Source organism: Anas acuta, chromosome 5 (genome assembly GCF_963932015.1).
Source record: "Anas acuta chromosome 5, bAnaAcu1.1, whole genome shotgun sequence".
In the NCBI taxonomy this organism is placed as follows: domain Eukaryota; kingdom Metazoa; phylum Chordata; class Aves; order Anseriformes; family Anatidae; genus Anas; species Anas acuta.
This window is the reverse complement of record NC_088983.1, coordinates 36,827,620-36,846,970: the sequence shown is the minus strand read 5'-3', so window position 1 is coordinate 36,846,970 and position 19,351 is coordinate 36,827,620. Positions and strand designations below refer to the sequence as shown.

Genomic DNA, 19,351 nt, shown 5'->3' with positions numbered 1-19,351 from the left:
TCCTGTGGCTCCTGTAGCAAGCTGGAGGAGCAGGCTTGCTGCAAAGATGGTCGGAGAGAAGAGATTGCACCTTGCCTGGGAATAGCACCTTTCGTTTCTCCTTTCCTCATTCTGCCAGAGGCACAGCTCCCGCTTGCTGCAGGCGAGAAGGTGAGGAGGCTTCACCAGGAACAAGGCTGAGACATGGGAGTGCAGCTAAAGGGCCTAACAACCAAAACACTCCTGGTAGTGGGTTGGGGTGTTTAAGGAAACACAAAAACTTGTGTGCTGTGTCCTGTATCTAAATATACAGAATGCAACTGTCCTATTTTTTGGTGAGCAAAACCCACCTCCAGTCCGAACCAGCATCTAGCTCCAGCTGCTTGGAGAAAAGGGGTCTGAAGCTATGGTTCCTTTTTCCTCTCCTTGCATTGTGCTGCTGAGCAAGACCTGGTGAGAAAGCACAGCCGAGCTCACAGCAACACGGCCCTGCTGGGTGATGCCAGGTCCAACACAGGCTCTCCTCTTCCTGGCCCTCCCCATGCCTGTGAGATGAGCTGGGTCCTCCTGCATCAGACAAAGAGCAATGAAACCCGGCCCTGGCTTCCTCCTCTCCTCTCTGACGAACTTCTCTTGTCATAGTTTCTCCCTGCACATAAATACAGAGCAGGTAGGTTTTAATGTGGAACTTATTTTAGATTAAGAGAAACAGTGTAGGCTCCCTGTGCAAGCAGAGTGGGCTTTGTTCTCTACGTAGGGGGAACGTGGGCTCCGAAATGAGGACAGAAAATTCCCAGCCATTCAAAGGTACTGTAGATGGGCAAAATAAGTGTGCTTATCTCATGCACCAAGCTTGGTTGAGGAGGAATTGCAGGATATGCTGCATTCAAAGTATGAAGCCAGCTGGCAGTGAGTGACAAAATGATTTTGTCTGAAGAGGATGTTCTAGCCTCTGTTTCAGCTGATGCTGAAGGAACCAGAAGAGAATGTGCCCACTAAGCCCATGTTCTCCTTTTAGCTGGCTCCTGGCGGTGACCAGTGGTTAGATTTGGTTGCCGTTCATTACGTAGAATATTTAGCATGATCCAGATCCACAGCAGACTGGAGCAAAGATCTTATCCCAGTTTTAAGGATTAGAAAGCTATAAGAGTGAGAGGTCTTCAGCTAATCATGCTGAGCTCCAGTGTGGGCATGGGATTGTAGGTGTTGACACTAGTTTTCCAGGCTGGTCCCTCCAAGGCTGCAGCAGTGTGTGTGAAGGAGGAGTCGCAGTGGATTTATTTTCCCAAGGAGTATGCTGCTTGTTTACAAAGAGAAAAGTTGATGAGAAGTGAAGATGGATGGATGCTGCATGTTTGCTCTTACAACTGCACTAAATTACTTCAGCCTGTGACTCTTATGTACACTGCTGTGGGGAGTCCTTCCTGCAAGCAGGTGAGGACCCTGGAAGGTGGTGTTTGCTTGGGAAGGCCAGGTACAGAGGATCCTTTTTGATCAGTGACTTCAAAGCCTCTGATCGTTTTCCCTGCTCAACCACACACTCATCTCAGCAGGGAAAGGAGGGGCACCTCCTAGCTGGAGGGAAACAAGATTTGTCACCAAAGATAGTGTATATTAAGATATAATAAACACAGGGTGGGACTGCAAAAGACATCTTCTCTCCACCTCCCCCAGCCTTCTCCCTCGACTTTACTTTTGTTCCCATTTGGCTACCAGTGAATACCTTTGAATGCCCGAGGTCGGGATCAGCATCACCCTGGCATGCCGTGCAGAGTGGCAGGGCTGTGGTGCTGCTGCTGGTGGCAGGGAAGCCCACCCTGCTGAGGCTTGCGAGTGCACGGGAGGTGAGATGTGGCCTACAGGAAGCTGCAGCTGCTCATGCGTTTTTCATAGCGCTGTATTTCTGTCTAGAAAATATTTCTCATCCAACTCATAAAGTCTTTCAGACTTGAGCATTTCATGCAGAAAATGCATAGAATTATCCAGAGAACACCCCGGGGTGGTAACCTCTGCTAACCGCACCGCAGCCCACCTCACAGGTGGTTTGGGCACGTCCTGTAGGTGCAGAGGTGTGATGTGGGGGGCCTATTGCCCACCAACACAGGCCTGTCTGGGGTCTGTGGGACAGGCTTAGTCACAATGTGCCCTGTAGCACAGGAGAACAGGTAGAGATCCCTCGAACTGTCCTAAGCCTCCATGCTGGCTGTGGGTTTCCCTTCCAAGCCAGCACCCCTACTCACACATACGTACATAACTGCACATGCATGTGTATACGTAAAGGGATGCTGTGCATTAAATGCATGTCTCGGCATGTAGATAAGCCAGGTCAGACAGCTGTACTGACAGAAATTTCCTCAACATTTTCCTATCCCAGGCGCTGATAACAGCAGAGAGGCCGTGACTTTGGCTCCCCTCCTGGAGCCTATGCACACAGAAATGTGAGGTACACAGAGGCAGGATGTGGAGGAGCGAGTGTTCATCTTTAGCCGAGCTAAAGAAAAACCAGATTTTATATTATGGAATCTCCTCTCTCCTTAATCTTCGGAGATTTAGCAAAAAGCTTAAGGTTAAGACAGAATGCTACGGCATCTAATCTTTCCTCTTGTCTGCCACAGACGAGTACATTTCACCTACTCACCACATGGCCAGTTCTAGTGTTACTCTAATCTGTGGCTGGACATACTGGGGAATGGGATCTCTGCCACCTCTTGGGCATTTGCCCACCTCTATTAGTGGTGCAGGACCGACGTGCACCTAAGCAGGCTCTGACCTGGAAGCCTCCATGGTTTGGCAGGGTGTGGGGAGCTGGAAGGCACAGAGCCCCCAGGGGAAGCCCAGCCTCAGCCCTGGGGTGATGGGAGGGAAAGTCTGCTTGTGGGGAGAAGGTGGTGCTCAGTGAAATGGGAATGTCCAAGCGGAGGAGAGTGCTTGATTTCCACAAGGTTAAAAGGCTCCTTTGTATCCTGAGATGTCATCTTGTGACAGGGTTGTCCAGCTTTCATTAAGGCCAAGGGGACTTGGAGGCCTGGGCTGTGATGGCTGCAGGGACCACGGCTGTGGGAGGGATGCAGAGGAGGCTGGGGCTGCAAGGCAGGCAGCTTTTAAATGCAAATTCCCCTATCTCTGCTCTTGAGAGCCACTTAGTGGGGAGAAGGACCTCTTTTCTTAATTATGGACAATATAGAAATATATGTAATGTCAGATTTGCCCACAGGCACAGAGAAATGCAGGTAGGAAAGGGAGGGAGCTGAGGAGCGGCAGCCAAGTGGAAAATCTGAAGCTTTTTTTTTTTTTTATTAGTGCTCCGTTTTCCACGTGGAGCACTGTGGGTTTTTATCTCCTTTGCCTGAGATGAGAGACTGGGAGAGACCTTTGCTTGCAGCTAGCTCTCCCAGGGGAACAGGTTACTTATTCTGCTTTTTATTTGTTTAAATACCTCTGTCCCTTTGCTGAAGCAGCTGGGCTGTAGCTGTTGGGGTGCTATGTGAGAGAAAAGGGCATGGTGCGACCAGCTCAGAAAGCTTCAGCTATCTGACCTGCCTTTCCACCAGCCCAGATCCCTCCCTGGGCCAGGGGAACAGAGCAGCAGCAGAAGGGAGATGTGCACTAATGGTAGCTGTGGCTGAACCTCCCCGCAGGAGAAACTGGAGAGGAAGGTCTCTGAAGGGGTTGCATTTCCCTCTCCTGTCCTTCACTAACGTGGTCTCCTGGGGCCACAGGGGGAGGCTGGGATGGTGGACACCTGACAAACACCCTCAAGCTATAGTCAGTGGCTTTCTCCTCTAAAGAGGGCTGAAGAGACCCACACATAACCCTGGCAGCAAGAGGACAGGGCTTGTTCTGGCCAGCATGAGAGACCAGTGGCCATAAAGCTGTTTTTAACATGATTTATCCAGTGCTGCTTCAGTGGGGATTTTTTGGCTTTCTGAGAAAATCCAGTTTGCTTTCTTAAGAAAATGAAATGCTGGCAGTTGCTCTGCCTCTGCTACCTCCCCACATTTATGACCCTGTCAACTGAGCTGAATAGAGACACAGAGAGCTCACCTTTCGTGTTTCTGCGCTAGAAGTAGTAAAAACATTTTTGTTTTTATTTACAGCTGAAGGAAGGTGGAATTTGCCGAGCAGACTCTGAGCAAAGCTTGCACCCTGAGGTGGGAGCTGCTCCTGCATCCCCTTCAGTGCTACAGGAAGCATCAGTGGTGGGAGTAATGAGGAGAGCATCACCCCCGGCTGCAGGGTGGCCCCTGGCCTTCACAGGTGAGGCACCTGCACTTTGCACAGGCTGGGTGTTAGGGGTAAAGCGTGAGCCCCTGCCCCATGTTATCTCTTAGCAAGAACCTGGTTTTGTAGCTGTGTATGCGAAGAACTCCACTTGCTCTTTCCTGGTGGCAGCAGCCCTGGGTTCCTTATGCTTCAATGTCTAAAGACTTTTGTCACCGATCCCTTCGGTTTCCCTGTCAGAGCCAAGTGGGCTGCCCTTGTGCACACTGAGCACTGCCACAATAGGCTGGCTTATGGGGAGCAGGATTTTCTGCCTTCTGCATATTTCTAGATGTATACTTTTCCCCCCAGGTCACTTGTGTCACTCCTTTTCTGGCCCAGGCCTAGAGCCTGCTTAGTCCTTTGCAGCCTATTAGGAGCTCCTCCTGAATAATGCTCTCCCTGTAGTACGCTAAATGCATTCAGCCTTCAAACCCTTTTGCCCTCTGAGATTTGGTGTCGGGGGTGTTTTATGGGAGGGCAACAAGGCTGAATTTCAATTATGTTTGCAAGAGGCATTTGAGGGCAGTTGAGGAGAGCCGCGCTGCACCTTGATGGCATCTTAGCGGCGTTGCTCTCCCAGAAGCAGCAGTAAAGCTGTAGGCTGGCAGGGACAGTCCAGCCACTCGGGTTGCTCCAAACCCTGGCTGCATTATCTGTCAGGGAGATAATTCCCTGACCTCGTGGTCAGGGGATGAGCACTTTGCTTAGTGATTAAGCCACTGTGCTAGATAACACTCCCTGTTTAATCCCTTCGGTAGCTGCTCCTGGGGAGGGGGCTGCAAAAACACAGCGCCCTGCTGCGGGGGGCCTCAGGAGCTGTGGTAACAGTGTGGGAGCCGTGTCTGTACGTGCCTGTCCCCCTGTGTTAATTTGGTGGCAGATTGGAAAACAACCAGCATATCTAGGGCACTACTTTATCGAGTGATGGAGCCATCTGGTGCAAAAAAACAGAGTTGTCTGAGGGCTTAGGCTTGTCAGAAATCAGGGAGTCCCTCTGTGTATTGATCCTGTCTGCTATCTGCCGTATATAGAAAGAAGGTTTATAATTATTTTTCCTCTGCTCTGTCCTGAATTACTCACTAGTTCTGCTGACTTGGCCCAGAGAGGGGTGAACAAAGATGTTTCTCCTGAACCTATGCCCAGGACCACCCTGCCTTTCGTACCGCTGGCACCCAGGCAGTGTCTTGGCTTGTCTGGGCCATAGAAAGCATCAGTGCGTGGATTCATGACCAGGTCTCAGGGCTGTACAAGTCATTGAGGGTTGAGGCCCAAATCCTCAGTAGTGATCCTTAGGGTCCTGCCCGCAAGTGAAAGCGGAGGGAGAGTTTTGACCAGGCCTGACCCAAGAGGTTTCAGCCTCCCATCCAGCCACCTGTCCCCCTCTTCCTGCTGAGTGTCCCTCTCTTCCCATGCTGGCAGTGCATATTTGAGGGTTATGAAACCCCCCTAGCCTGCCTCTTCCCTTTCAGAAGGACCCTGCCCTCCTTGAACCAGCGCCAGCCTCGGGTTTCCTTTGGCCATGGTGTCGCCTCAGCTCGGGAACTGAAAGGTGCTAGGTGTCACCGTGTTGGGCAGCTGACCCTACCAGGAGGAACCCAGCCCCACGGCCTGGTGACTGGATCATAATGTCTGTACACAAAGCTCTGCTTGGCCCTGGTCTTGGTCAGGGGCTCAGACACCTCTGCCTTCCTGACCAGAGCTGGGCTGGGGGCATGCTGGGGGTCTCTGCCAAATCCTGGCAGCCTGATGTTAAACTTGGGCCTTAAGCTTAGCCCAGCAGCTCTGTGGAGATTGCTTTTCTTTTCCCTCCTTATGCCCACCATTCATTCAGGGTATATTTTATTTTATTTTATTTTATTTTATTTTATTTTATTTTATTTTATTTTATTTTATTATTTTATTTTATTTATTTTTTCTTTTTTCTTTTTGTACTGTTGTGAGAGCCATCATCTGCAGAGATCTACATTACAGCTTTCCTGCATTCCTCCCCTCACTCAGCTTTCCAGGTACTCACAGGTGTTGCAAAACACCTCTCTCTTACTTGTGGTCCTAATTTCCCTCCACCATCCTTCCTTCCCCAAGGGCACCCAAATCATCGTGCAAGAGGATCTGTTTGCCTATGCACGTTTCTGTTGCATGAGGCCTATAAGCTGTGTACCTATGATTTGGAGGTTATTTAAATCCCCCACTTTGCCAGTTATCTCTTATCTCTCATGTTCAGCAGTTCTTTCCTTTCCTCTTGGGAGGTGCTTTGTTCCTTTGCATTTGTGCCAACAACCTCCCCATGGAAAAGACTTATGCTAACATTATACTCTATAGATCTGATATACTGACTCCCTGGCCAGCCTTGCCTGCTTGCAGGATGCCTTCCTGTACCCAAACGTTGCAGTGTGTTGTCACAGGGAGGATTCAGCCAGCACTGCAAGGTCAGTGAGTACTGTACAGCCTGCGAGTTTATAAAGCGTGGGCATTTGGACGGATGCAAAGGGCCCCTGCAGATTGCAGGAGACTGCAGAAATCCCCTGGTAGCTGCATTACAGATTATTTTTTTATGCACTTGGGGAAACATAGACTGTGACTGAATCATGTGGCATCTGCATTATAGTACAGTGTCTCTGGAGAGAGGGCTCTGCAGGTTCCTTTCCACAGGAAATCTGTTGAGTAGCACAGCACATGCTGAGCAGAGACGTGTAGAGAGGCCAGTAGCTGTAGGTATGAACCTCACTGCCTTCAGGAACCTCCTCCTGCCACACTTTTTTCTTTATGGAGCCATAAAGAGAATGCATTGGGATACTTCACTGAGCAAGGAGTGGTGAGCAGGATCTTTGTAATGTTGTAGGAATCACAGAAAACTTCTGCCTTTCTTCTCTGGGCAGTCCTTTCTCCCTAGAAAATATTGGGACTTCCACATCTAAGAGACATGAGTTGAAGTGACAGCTACCATACAAAGTGATGTGGAGTGTATACAGAACAAATGTAGGATGCCAGGTGCTCTAACTCGCATTGCGTAAAGCACTGAAGGATCCCTCAGTGCACCAACCTGCCTTGTGTTTTCTGAAAGCGGGCAGGTTGGCTCTGACTTTCTGAAGCAATCCTCCCTGGCTCTACTGCATCCTGCACAGCAGAAGGTGAGACATCACAGAGCACTAGCAGAAAAAGTGATGCCGTAACTCGGAGTTGTTAAGAGACTTCTAAAATTCCTGTCATGACAGGCCCTGCAGGCCAGTATAAGCCAACCATGCGTGTTTCAGCAGAGCTCAGGATGGGTTTCAGTGCCCATTAGGAGAAGGTGGAGAACACTGGACCGGTTAGCCCATGCTGGGCTCTGCAGTGCTGTGGTTAAGCTAGTGGAGCCTGGGCTGCTCCGTTTGAAACATGGTTTCTGGTGCTGCTAGGGTTCTCCCCACCCATGTTACGCTGACTGGGAAAACAATGCAAGGGAAGAAAATTAGCAGCAGTGCTGCTTTTTAAAAATCCCTTTGCATCCCTTTGCCATTCCACAACATCCTTGTTCTTCTGCAGGTTCTCAGTCTATGCCAGCCAAAGGTCCAAAGCCCGGATTCAGACAGCATCTGTAATTGGCGAGGGCTGCAGAAACCCACTGGTGAGAGCAAAGTGTTGCTCCTCTGCTGGGCTGGCTGTGCTTCGTGTCAGAGCTGGGCTGAGTCCTGCCAGGATAGTCATGTAGTGACCCCTCCGCAGTGAAAATGCTGCCCTTCTGTTCAAGGAGCTCATCTTGTGCTTCTTTAATCTCACCTTTTCCTTGAAGTCTAAGGAAACAGCCGGTACTGGGAGTGAGCAGGAGACAGGTACACCGGGAGCAAAGCTGTGAACAGAGCAGACCCCCTCCTGGGGTCAAACACAGTGTGTGCTGCCTGGCACTTAACAAAGCTCTCATAATGCTCAGGGTTTTCCAGGTCGGAAAGGAAAATGTCTTTCCGCTTTACCTGCACATTTGTGTTTTAAGCTCCCTTCCTCGTTTATCTTCCCATCTTTCATAAATCATTAGATAACCGTTAAAAATAGCACAGCTTACTTGGGAGGTGATTAAAAATGAGAAGACTTTATCCCATCACCCTCCTAAAACCCCAAACATTCCCAACAGCATCTGACAGAGAGCCAAACCTCTTATTTATTCCCCACTGTTTAGCTTGCTGTCTACAAGGTGCCTCTGTGCCAGCTGCCCTGAGCTGCTCGAGCAAACGCTGCTTTCTGCAAACACCCAGGAATGCTGCACGCAGATGGGTATCGATGGGCTCTCCTCTGTGCCTAAAAATACCAGCGGCTGTGTGACCCTACTGTCCCATTGCCTGGGTACGATTCAGGCAGGAGGAAATTTCCAGCGGGCTCTTGGAGGCATAGCTTATCCTAACACGCTGTGATTGACATAAATAATAGAAAGGATAATGTATCTAGGCTGCATTTGTTCCTGGAGTAGCTCTAGCAAAGTAACTAGTGAGGTGAAGTTGTGACTTTGTTGGGCTGGAGGAAATAGTGTTAATGCGTGTTGTCATATCTACAGAGGTGATTCTAGTCAGCCGGGATGGTTCAAGGATTCTCAGTCACACCATTCATGTTCAGGCCCCTTGTTTGAAAGCATAAAGAGATATTTTACAGGCCCTTCAAGTGCTTCAAGGTTTGAGGACAGCAGCTAGAAGTGGAAGCTGGCATCTTAAGACCTCCATCCTCCGTGCAGCTCCAGCTGGAGAGCAGCAAACGGAGGAGCTGCTGCAGCAGAGGCTCAGGGACAGCCTCTCCTTGCAGCAGGGAGGTTAATTAGGGCGCTGCTGGGGGAGCAGGGAGGATGTGAGAGCTTCAGCTGAGTGCCAGCATGGCCCGGGGCCAGGCACATTCGTTCTTTCTGCTTCAGTTTTCCTGTACTCAGACCGGGCAATAACTCGTTTACCTCACAGTCAGGTCCCGGGGTTGGACGCAGGGAGCTGCGTAAAGCATGTAAGTACAAAATTGCACTGGCAGTTTGATTTTGTAATACAGGATATTTCTTACTGCCAGTGCGATTTTGTAATGTGGGAGATTTCTTGCTGAGTGGCAGGGGTGTAGGTGATGAATGCAAAGTTGCAAGAGGAGGATTTGGGTCCTTTTACTGTTTCTTTTACTGAATCTTACTGTAACAAGGTTGTTTCACAGCAAAAGCCATGCCAAAATGAATGAGCTAAGGACAAAGGAACCAGACCTAGAACTGTTTTTTTTTTAATGTCCTAGCATTAACAGGCGTACGGGATATGGAGCATATCCCAGTATGAAGGCTCTGAATGCTAGCTTCCCACTGAATGTTGGCTGCTGTACATAAATGGATAATGTGTTTCCAGGTATCTTGTATTGTGATTTAGCTTTTTTTTTTTTTTTTCTCTTCACAGTATTTTCCCATCAGAGCACCATCCAGTAACATCTCACCACAAAGAGGGGCAGAGCTGCCTCCTGCCTAGAAGCAGAAGCATTCTGATTTTCTCACCGTGTATCAGCAATGGCTATTTACAGCGTGTGCTACTTGCTTGCAGAGGGCTTGTGGGGCAGCGCTCCCATGGTAAGTTGTACCAGGGCTCCATCAGCTCACCTTAAAACAAGCCTGGACTGTGCTGCAAAGCAAACATCATGCGGCTCATTTCCAGAGGGACTGGGACTTCCCGTTCTTTGCCCGTGACAGTTTTCTTTCTCAACTATGACAGCTAAGACCAAACCTAACAAACTTAATTCCCTGGGACCTTGACCCAGCAAGGCATTAACAAGCTTACACTTGCATGCTTTGAATGAAGGCTGTGTGATTTGATAGCAGGCGTATCCCCCCCAGAGATCCTCTGCTCTCCTGGAGAACTGCATGGTCCCAGGCCTGCAAAGCAGAACTGTGTGTAGAGAAACACAACCTGCATCCAACTATTTTTGTGGCTCATCCCTATACCTCCCTGCATCTGCTTTAAGAAAAAAAAAAAAAAAAAAAGACTTGAAAAATATCATTCTAACCATTATGTATTAACCACCAAAGGAAGAAGACCCAGAGATGAAAGCAAATCCTTTCTTATGGCGTAATGGCTGGTGGTGATGAGAAGCCGTTCTCAGGTAGGATGTGGTCAGCCTGGCTCTCTCTGAGGTCAGTAAAGAAGCAGGAAGTGTCACTTCTCTGAAGCAGGCACCTCTGATGATGGCTACTAGTGGTGGCTCTGGGGCCTTTCTTAGAAGAACCTCTGGAAAGCTAGTAGTTGATGGACATTGTGTTGCAAATTCTGTGTTCCCCACATCTCCCTGTCCAGGCTTGGCTTAGTAAAGACACACACACTGAAAAAGTCTCCTCTCAGACCTGTGCATATCGCATATTCAGCATCAGTTTGGTGAACAAAATTTTCCCAGTATCAAGAGAAATCTTAGCACAGAATAAGTTTAGAGCTTCCTAAGCACCATAAGAGAACCACAGTAGGTAGCCAAGGTGAGAAATCTCATCCTCACATCTCTCTTATTCATGCTGTGAAAATGTTTATGATAAACTTGGTTAAAATACTTAGTGAAATATTAACTAGTGGGGATGCAGCTGCTCCTCCTAATAGCTTTTGAATGTGTGTGCCAAATTCAGCATTGACAGAGAGATCATGGTTTAGTGATGAATGTTGTGTGAAGAGGCAGCGTGCAGAAGAGACAGACTTTTGGGGCTCTCATGGGCACTGAAGGGCTCCAGCTTTACTCCAGGTGCTGTTAAAAACTAGATAATTCACATAAATTACATAGTCAACAAAGACTCAAAGTGTGTGAAAGCTTCATTTGGAGTTCATGCTACAGGAACTGCCCTTCAGTCAGTGGCTCTCCTCATGTGTGAGTTCTCTGATGTCCAATACAAGCAGCTTCAGTTTCACTGAAGCCAGTCACTGGGCACCAGACCAAGAAAACCAGGCTGCACAGTTCTGGGACCTCTGAAATTACTTGCCTTATTCTGTGAGTGGCAGTCTCTTCTTTCCCATGATTATGTGCCTGATCATCTTGTCGCATTGTGCAAAAGGTAAAACTCCCATCATTATATAATGAAAATGAATCTCAGGACTTGATCCTGTAATTCTTTTTTGATCATTTAAATGATAATGAAGTCTTTCTCCCTAATGTTTCAATACCTCAACTTCAGAAACCCCTCAAAGTGATTTCTAGCAGGTCACATCCTAGCAGGAGGAGTTCTAGTCTAGGCTAGTGCTAATGGGTACAGTGCTTTTCAAGTGGAGTTAAAGGGGTGGGTGTGTGCATTAGTGTTTGGCTTCAGATTTAAAAGTTTAGTAGCATTCGGACCTAGATTTTGGCTTGTCCCACTAGATCCATGGAATCTAACATGAAATCTGGAGCGAGGCTTTACAAGTGCTCAGGAAGTGACACTTGGGAATTTGATGCTAGCTACATCTAAGATGTGCCACTGGTCACAGAAATGTGCCAGTAAATGGCCTTTGTTGCTTTTTAGTGCAGGTATTTCAAGGTCTAGCGGTCACTTTGCAGCAGGCATGCACATGGTCTAGAAGCAAATTCTTTATTATAACCTCATGATTATAATAGACCAGTAGCCTAAAATGTGTCTTTTAATCCCAGGAGAAGCCCAACCTAAGTTATCTTTCTGCAGAACCTGACCAAATGTCATCAGCTGCTCCTGTGCTCTGTGTAAGCTGTGATCTATTTCGGAGCAGTCAGATAGCATGTTTCTTGCTTTCATTTTTAGTTCTCTCTGGCTTGCAGCTCAATATCAAGCCTCATTTAAAAATGCCATTCTTTTTGTATGCATACCAGGGCTTAATTTCAATTTCCACAGAAACCCGGCAGTTAAACTCTTTCTCAAATAAACAAAGCATAAGCAGACCCAAGAAATACCTCTCATGCCTCCACCCAACTAGCTGACTTCATTTTCCATGTCACAAGTTTAAGTAACTATAAACTCTGTTCACTTTCACAGGTTTTGGACTGGAACTGCTACAGAAATAAAGAAGTCCATACACAGATTAAGGTCTTTTGAAAAAAAATATTTTTTTTCCGTAGATTGCACATTCAAAACTTGAGCTGCACACTGCACAGTATAGAAACAGCAGTTAGCCAATCCAATTACCACCATGTAGATGGGTTTTGATTAGTTCGGCTGTAGCCCCAAGGTGTCAAACTCATTTGGAAGCATAGACCCGAGGTGTAATTACAGTCAGTGGCCAAGGCGTCTCTCCTGGGCTGTAAAAACGTTCTCAGTCTGCCCTGGAAATACCACGTCAGAGGGCAGAATGCAGCGGACTTTCAGGGAAAAAATACTGTTTTACTGTTCCAGTTAGTGGCCGTGGCTGCTCATTTGCTCATCAAATTATGCATTAGATTTACGTCATGCCTTCTTTACAGTTCCCAGCTCTTCCCCTTAGCTCTCTGCTGAACGGATCAAGCAGTGAACTTCAAGCACAATGCAATGAAGCAGGGAGCACAGGCCTTTGCATCAGCGCTGGCAGGCTTTCTCTGCAGCCCTGAAGGCTACAAGCGAAATGATATCTTGGCTACACAGAAGTTAGTGCAAGTTTTATCCCAACTCCAATGCTGCCAGGGAGAGGGAGAGATTTTATGCAAGATGTAGTTGGGCCACTGGGCATCTCTTTTCCAGGTCTTTGATGCTACGAGGGCATAGGTGGAGCACTGCAGTACAAACAACACATGCACACAACTGTATTTTCATGAAGGACCCTGTCTGGTGTTACCGTAGGACAGCAGGATTGCTTCCACTGTTCAAACTGACTGCAGTTTTGAGGACGAGGGTGCAGTGACAGGCTCCTAGCTGGAAAGAGTAACGCTGCTGTCCTTCCCAGAGTTGTGCATGTTTGTAAGTTTTGTTGTTAATTGGTGCTTTTTGCCAACAGGCATACTTTAATAACAGCTCAAACAAACAAACAAATAAATAAAACAGTATCTTGTGCTTTGTTAGCATCTTTCGTCCAGAGTCTTAGAAGCGTTTTGCCAAGCCAAGTGTTACTATTTCCTGCGAGTCACAGCAGTCCCCAGAGCCTGACTCTGCTTCCTTTTATATCAATAGGAGCAGGGCCAGCCCTCAAGGACTTGCCTGGTGTAACACAGTGAGCCGACGACAGACTGAGCAAACATAACTCAGGTGCCCTAATTCCTACTTTTCATGCTGCCTGCCCTCAACAGCACCAGTTGCTCTGTGATTCAGAGAGCAAGTTCCATCAAAATGAAAGAGATCCCTACTTGCTTCATTCCCATTGCTGCTTTTATGATGTCTCCATCCTTGCAGGGCACCAGGGTGTGCTTGGTTTACTGCTGTTGTTGCTGGTCATTTAACACCTTCTTAAAGCCTTCTGAGAGGTAAGTGATCTATGCATGCAGAATTGCATGCCTGTGTCATATGTCAACCTTCTTCAGGTTTTCTCATCCCCTGCGTTGTATGTCAGAGACACCTGCAAGTAAACGAGAACCTGGCTCTTCGTGCTGCTTCTCCCCCTTGCCCTGGGTTTGACACCGTCACTACAACAACCCAGCACGGCGTCACGGATGGTGGAGCACGGCGCTGGCGGTGCCCAGGGCCAGAAATAAAGCAGCAGAAAGTGCCTGGTTTGGATGTGTGCTTGTAACTGCAACCCAGCAGAGTAAATGAGGAAAACTGGAACAGAACACTGACTTGAACGCTGTCCGTGGGGCATAGGTAGGCTTTTCACATTTCCAATACATTAATGTCAGAAGGACTCCTTTCCCTATAAATGGGATTGAGTTACAGTTGTAAAAATACCATGATCCTCGTCTAAGAGGATCCGTAATGTACACTATTTTGTGCATTGACTCCTTCTTGTGCCCTAAAATAAGCATATAACTGTTAGCACCAGTGGACAGATAAAAGCTGCCCTGCCCAGTAGACAATGATAAGAGCTGGGGGAACATTTTAAGCCATTCATGCAACCCTTAGGCTGGAAGAGACCTCTGGAGCACACCTTGTCCAGCCTCCTGCTCAAAGCAGACCGAACTGGATAAGGTTGTTCAGGATCTTGTTGAGTTTGAAGAATTCCAATCATGGAGATTCCTCAGCCCATCTATGCAATCTGTCCACAGATTTCCATTTTACAATGATCTGCAAGGCTTCCACAATTTGTTAATTTTTACATCTTAATGAACAAATGGATTGTGCCTGTCAGATTGTTGATTGCCTACAAACTTCCTCCTCGAAAGAGGAACTTCTACAGACCTTTAAAAGAGATGCTTGGAAATGAGGGGTGAGGATACTGGGGAGGGGCCACAGTTGCACACAGCAGAAGTGCAACTGTGGTGTTTGTAAACACCTTTAACAGTTTCTGCCCAGCTCTGATCACAATGTCTACTCACAAGGTGTTACGAAGTCTTGACCCATGCTTTCTTCCCCCCATGTCTGATATCAGCAGCAGGTGAGGCATGTCCAGGGACACATGGACTTCTCCAATACAGCCGTCCGTGCCTTCATGGCTGTGCAGTGGCTTTGAAAATGCAATCCCGTACCTTGAATCAGCTGAATGTCACTTGAACCAGAATCAGCTGGGCTGGTTTTGGTTCTTTGTCAGTAGGCTCTAATGGTAGCCCGTAGTCTCTATTGTCTGTTTTTGCAACTAAAAATAGTGCAGCTGTTGTCAGCTCCAGTTAAGACAATCAGTAACTCACAGGTTTCACACAAACTTCTTCTGCAGCCCTCTGGGAAAACGTGTGCTTGTGGGGTGGAGGATGCAAAAGCTCTTTTCCCCCTCTGTACAGATGATGGAGGCTGGTCCTTAAAACATGCCCAGAACAAAAACATGTTTAAAAAAGTATGTGAAATAGCTGCCACGTTTTTGTGCGGTACCCTGCTCCTCCTAAATAACAAATTATTATTTTTTTTTTTTGAAGTGTTAATGCAGAGGAGCTTTCTGATGCATTATGATGGACAATTGGTAACATATCCCTACTCATCCACGAGAAGATCTTTCACTTCTTATCCAGGCTGGCATGCAGTTCTGCTTCAAAGGCCATCTTGTCAAAGGTGCGCATGTTAGTCTCCTCCCGTACCTTTTCCCGGACGTGGAAGGATGCCCGAGCTACAGACCTGGCGTTTTCTAAGACTGTCTTCCTCTCCTTGAAGATCTGCTCGCTCCTCTCCAGTTTCCTCTCTATAGAAAGGAGGATCTCCCGGCGCCGTAAGTCCTCGTACTGTTCCACCTTTTGCTTGTTCATCTTCTGCACCTTCTCCTTCTCCAGACGGCTCAAGACCACCTTGCGGGCTTTTTCCTGGACCACCTCTTCAGCCACCTGGGCAGCATGCTGGAGCTTCCTCTCTGTCTCTTTCGCTAGGGCCTGCAAGTGCTCCTTCTGCTCTCTTTCCTTCTTCTCTGCTGCCAGCTTGGCTCTCTGGATTTGCATGTCCTCCCGCCTGGCCTTCTCCCTCAGCTCCTGGTTCCTCTTCTCCATTAGCTGCTCGTAGTTCTCCTGAGCCTTGGTCAAACTCATCTCCAGGGAGGCCTTCAGCATTTCCTTCTCTTCTGCCTCTTGCTTGGCCAGTTCCTTGAGCAAGGCCTCGTGCTTCAGTTTCTCGGCCTGGCTGAGCTGCTTCCTTTCCTTCTGCAGCTGCGCTTCCTTCCTCAGCCTCTTCTGTGCGGCTGTGGACAGCTTCTCTTGCAGAAGCTGCTCCTCCCGCTCCCGGTGCTCTTTCTTGCCCTCCTCCTTCGCCTTCAGATTGTGCTCTTGGTGGAGCTTCTTCTGCTTGTCCTCCTGGATGGCCTTCTCCAGCTTCTCCCTCCGCAGCCGCTCCTGCTTCTCCGCTTGCTCCCGCCACCTCTCCTCGCACACCTGCCGCTGCTTCTGCTTCAGCAGGGCGGCCTCCTGCTGCTCCTGGCTCAGCTTCCCCCGCCGCTTCTCCACCTGGCTCTCCCACATCCTCTGGCCCTGCAGGAGGGCCTTCTGCTTCTCCTTCTCCTCCTGCTCCTTCCGCTGCTCTGCCAGGCGCCGCTGGCTGTCCCACTGCAGGTGGGCCGCCTGCCGCTGCTCCCGCAGGAGGCTGGCCTCCTGGTGCTTGGCGATCATCAGCGCCGCGATCTTCTTGTCCCTCTCGGGCACCTCCAAGAGACCCTTCCTCCTCTTCACCTCCTTCACGATCCTCTCCACCCTCTGGGCCGTCTGCGGCGAGTGGCTGAGGTCGCCCAGGCTGAAGCTGCGCCCCAGCAGCGAGCCATCGGCCACGCGGCCCCGTCCGCGCCCCTTGCCCCCGTGTCCCCTCAGGCTCTCCCCGCTGTAGGAGGACGAGGCCCCCGACTCCGAGGAGGTCTTGCCCCAGCTGCCCTCCCGGCGCTTCTGCAGCGAGTCCAGCGAGTGGCTCTTGGCCTTGGCGCCTCCTGACGCCCCAGCCTTCCCCTTGGGACTGGGTCCACTGGTGGTGGTGGTGGCGGTGGTGGAGGTGGCAGCCCGGGGGGCGAGACGAGCAGCGGGCGAGGGCGGCAGGCTGCCGAGGGGTGCGAGGATGCGCCGCTTCTCCTCACGGATGATCCTCTCCCGTTCCTCCCGGCACTGCTGCAGCTTGCGGCGGCGCTCCCGCTCGTAGGCCTCGTAGAGGCCGGCGGCCACCCGCATGGAGCGCCCGGGGGCCTCCCGCAGCAGCTCCCCCAGCACCCGCGGCAGCAGCTCCACCGGCCGCACGGCGCAGCGGGCGCAGGCCTCCAGCGAGCGCGGGCTGGTCAGCACGTACCGGCTGCCCTCCGCCGCCGCACAGTCGAAGTTGTACAGGTCCAGGTGCAGCAGTGGGGACTGCTCCCCAGGACGGGACGCCTCCCCAGGGGCTGCTGCTGCTGCTGCCCCACCGGGTGCCGGGCATGGCTGCGGAGGGGGCTCCGCTGGTGGCTCCACCATGGCTGCGCCTGCGAGGGAGAAAGCGGTGGCGGTGAGCCCGCGGTCCCCTTTGTCCCCCCGCCATGGCGCCAGGGATGGGGAAGGGCACGGGGATGGGGACGGTGAGCGGAGTGGGGATGCTGCGGTGTGCGGGGGTGTCTGGGAGCCGTGCAGGGGGGTGGCTGTAGCGCATGGGTGCTGGGGGTGCTGGGGGTCTCAGGTGCATGCAGTGATCGGGACCCCACACCCCACCCCACCCCAGCTGGGCTCCCGTGGGCTGCATGGTGAGGGGCTGGGCTGCGGGCAGGGCACTTTGTTCGGGGCAGGGGTCTTCGGGGCGTGGGGAGGCTGAGCTGCGGGCGGGGGTGCCGGGGGGTGCCCGGGCTGCTGCTGCTGCTGGGGGGGGGCTGCGGGGGGACCCCGCGGCGCAAGACGGAGCCCCCCGGGCTGGGCGCGGCACTCACCGGGCTTTGTCTCGGCGGCGGCGGGGATCAGGTGGCTGGTGATGGTGACGGTGATGATGATGATGGTGGTGGTGGTGGTGGTGGTGGCTCCTCCATGGCAGCCGCGGGGCGGCGGCGGGCCCGGTGGCCGCCCCGCACTGCCCGCCGCAGCCCCGCCGAGCCGCGCTCCCGCACGGGGGCGGGCACCGGGGGGACCCGCCCCGGGGGGACCCGCCCCGGGGGGACCCGCCCCGAAGCCCCCGCGCTGCGCTGGGGCCGGCCGGGGGTGTCCCTTGGCGGCCCCCTCCCACGCCCCGCAGGGCTCGTCCTTCGGGCGCCCTCCGGCTGTGCCCCCCCGCTTTGCTGCCGGTGTGAGCAAGGACAAGGGGGTGCCAGCAGGAGGGGGGCAGCGCGGGGCTACAGATGGCGAACGGGGCCCCCAGGGATGAAGGTGCCCGCCTTGGGGCACTTAGGGGATCTGTGTCAGGGCTGGGGTGGAGAGTGCAGAGCTCAGATTTCGGCGCACAGCGGTTTGAAGCCACGACCCCCCGCCCTGTAGTGCTAACGCAAGATGCTGCTCGCTGCAGGGACGCGCCAGGACCGAGGCGGAGGGCACCCGAGCGGTGCTGGAGGCAGCACAGCACCCACTTGGAGTAGGCTCCTCACAGTTATCTCAGACCTGCTCTTCCTACACAGGCATCCGGGGCTCAGCAGAGGTAGAAATACCGCTCAGCACAGAGGGCATCATCGCTGGTAGCGGAGCTGCAGAGCATCTGTGCCACACAGTGGAGCAACTGGTTTAGTCAGGCAGAGGACAGCAGCAGCAAATGCACTGTGTTACCACTTCGGTGTTTTTCTGCAATCTGTCATTTAACTGCTAAGACGCAGCTTAATCTGCTGTGTTTTAATAAGGAAGGATGAGGCATTCATCAAGGGGCTTCCAGGATGGCCCAAGGCAAGGATAGAGAGAGATAGAAAGAGCCAGGAAAGGGCTACGGAGTCCTTGTGAGGTAGCTGAGAGCTGCAGCCCAGTGGTGGTTTCATACTGTGTGGGTAAAGACTTTGAATTGAGCTCATCCCCTGTACCGATGGACGCACACAGTGATGATGCTTCTGCAGTGAGTGGGCAAACTCCGTCAATGAACCATATTGACTTATCTAATTTCATTCATTCATCATCATCATAGTCTGTAGGGGATGGTTATAAAGCTTGGTGATTAGTTATGTGAAAAATCCTCAGGCCAGGCAAGAGCTTTCTGCTGTCTGAAGAGCCCAGCCCACTGGCTGATGGTGCTACCATTAATAACAGCTGCAGCACGGTAGCTGTCGAGCTGTGGCTGTGTTCTTTTTTATGGAAAATATTAAGCTGGTAAGTGTGCATGCCAGGTAAGGTGAGGGTTTCTTGGGGCTTTTGGCAGGTTGCTGTTTCAGCCTGCAACGGGGCTGCAGTTGGGCCTTGATCTTTAGGGTTCCCCTAAGTGGTCTCCTAAATGCAAGAGGAAGGGAGGTTATCAGAAAGCTTGAGAACCAGGCAGAAATGGCTTTAGGAGATATTAACACATGCTGTCTAAACACAGAGTCATGTCCCCATCTCATCAGGATAAGGGAGATCGGGGATGGGGCAGGAGGAGACCTCTGGAGGAGCTGTAGAGGATCACTGCTAATGAGTCATTTTCCCTTATGTGCTTATAAACCCTAATTGTCTTTTCTTTGGAAATGAGAGAAATCTACGCATGCAGGCTGAGCAGTACTGTAAGGGTAGCCTCCTGCTTTAATAAACAATTTCCTCCCTTGCATCGCTGTTAATGATAGCTAGAGATGCAGGGCAGTGGAAA

The 19,351-nt window shown here is 50.9% G+C and overlaps 1 protein-coding gene and 1 long non-coding RNA gene across 3 annotated transcripts; one reads left to right on the top strand and one right to left on the bottom strand.

Moving 5' to 3' along the window:
- LOC137857520 (uncharacterized) lies at positions 1 to 13,117 on the top strand. 2 transcript variants are annotated; one of them, XR_011097119.1, is made up of 4 exons: positions 1 to 150; positions 9,621 to 9,787; positions 10,244 to 10,317; positions 12,173 to 13,117. It is a non-coding gene; the product is annotated as an uncharacterized lncRNA (long non-coding RNA). The 2 variants fall into 2 exon arrangements; XR_011097118.1 differs by lacking the exon at positions 1 to 150 and adding an exon at positions 4,177 to 4,236.
- A 1,141-nt stretch (positions 13,118 to 14,258) lies between these two features.
- Positions 14,259 to 17,679, bottom strand: CCDC177 (coiled-coil domain containing 177). Its single transcript, XM_068684162.1, has 2 exons — positions 17,538 to 17,679; positions 14,259 to 17,102 (listed from the first exon to the last, which is right to left on the bottom strand). Exon 2 carries the CDS (start codon positions 17,092 to 17,094, stop codon positions 15,184 to 15,186), a length of 1,911 nt encoding a protein of 636 aa, XP_068540263.1. The 5' UTR covers positions 17,095 to 17,102; positions 17,538 to 17,679; the 3' UTR covers positions 14,259 to 15,183.
- Between the last annotated feature and the right edge of the window lie 1,672 nt (positions 17,680 to 19,351).

What these genes read in the sequence shown, in the direction of transcription:
- CCDC177 (XM_068684162.1), bottom strand. Translation starts at nt 17,094, where the DNA reads ATGGTGGAGCCACCAGCGGAGCCCCCTCCGCAGCCATGCCCGGCACCC.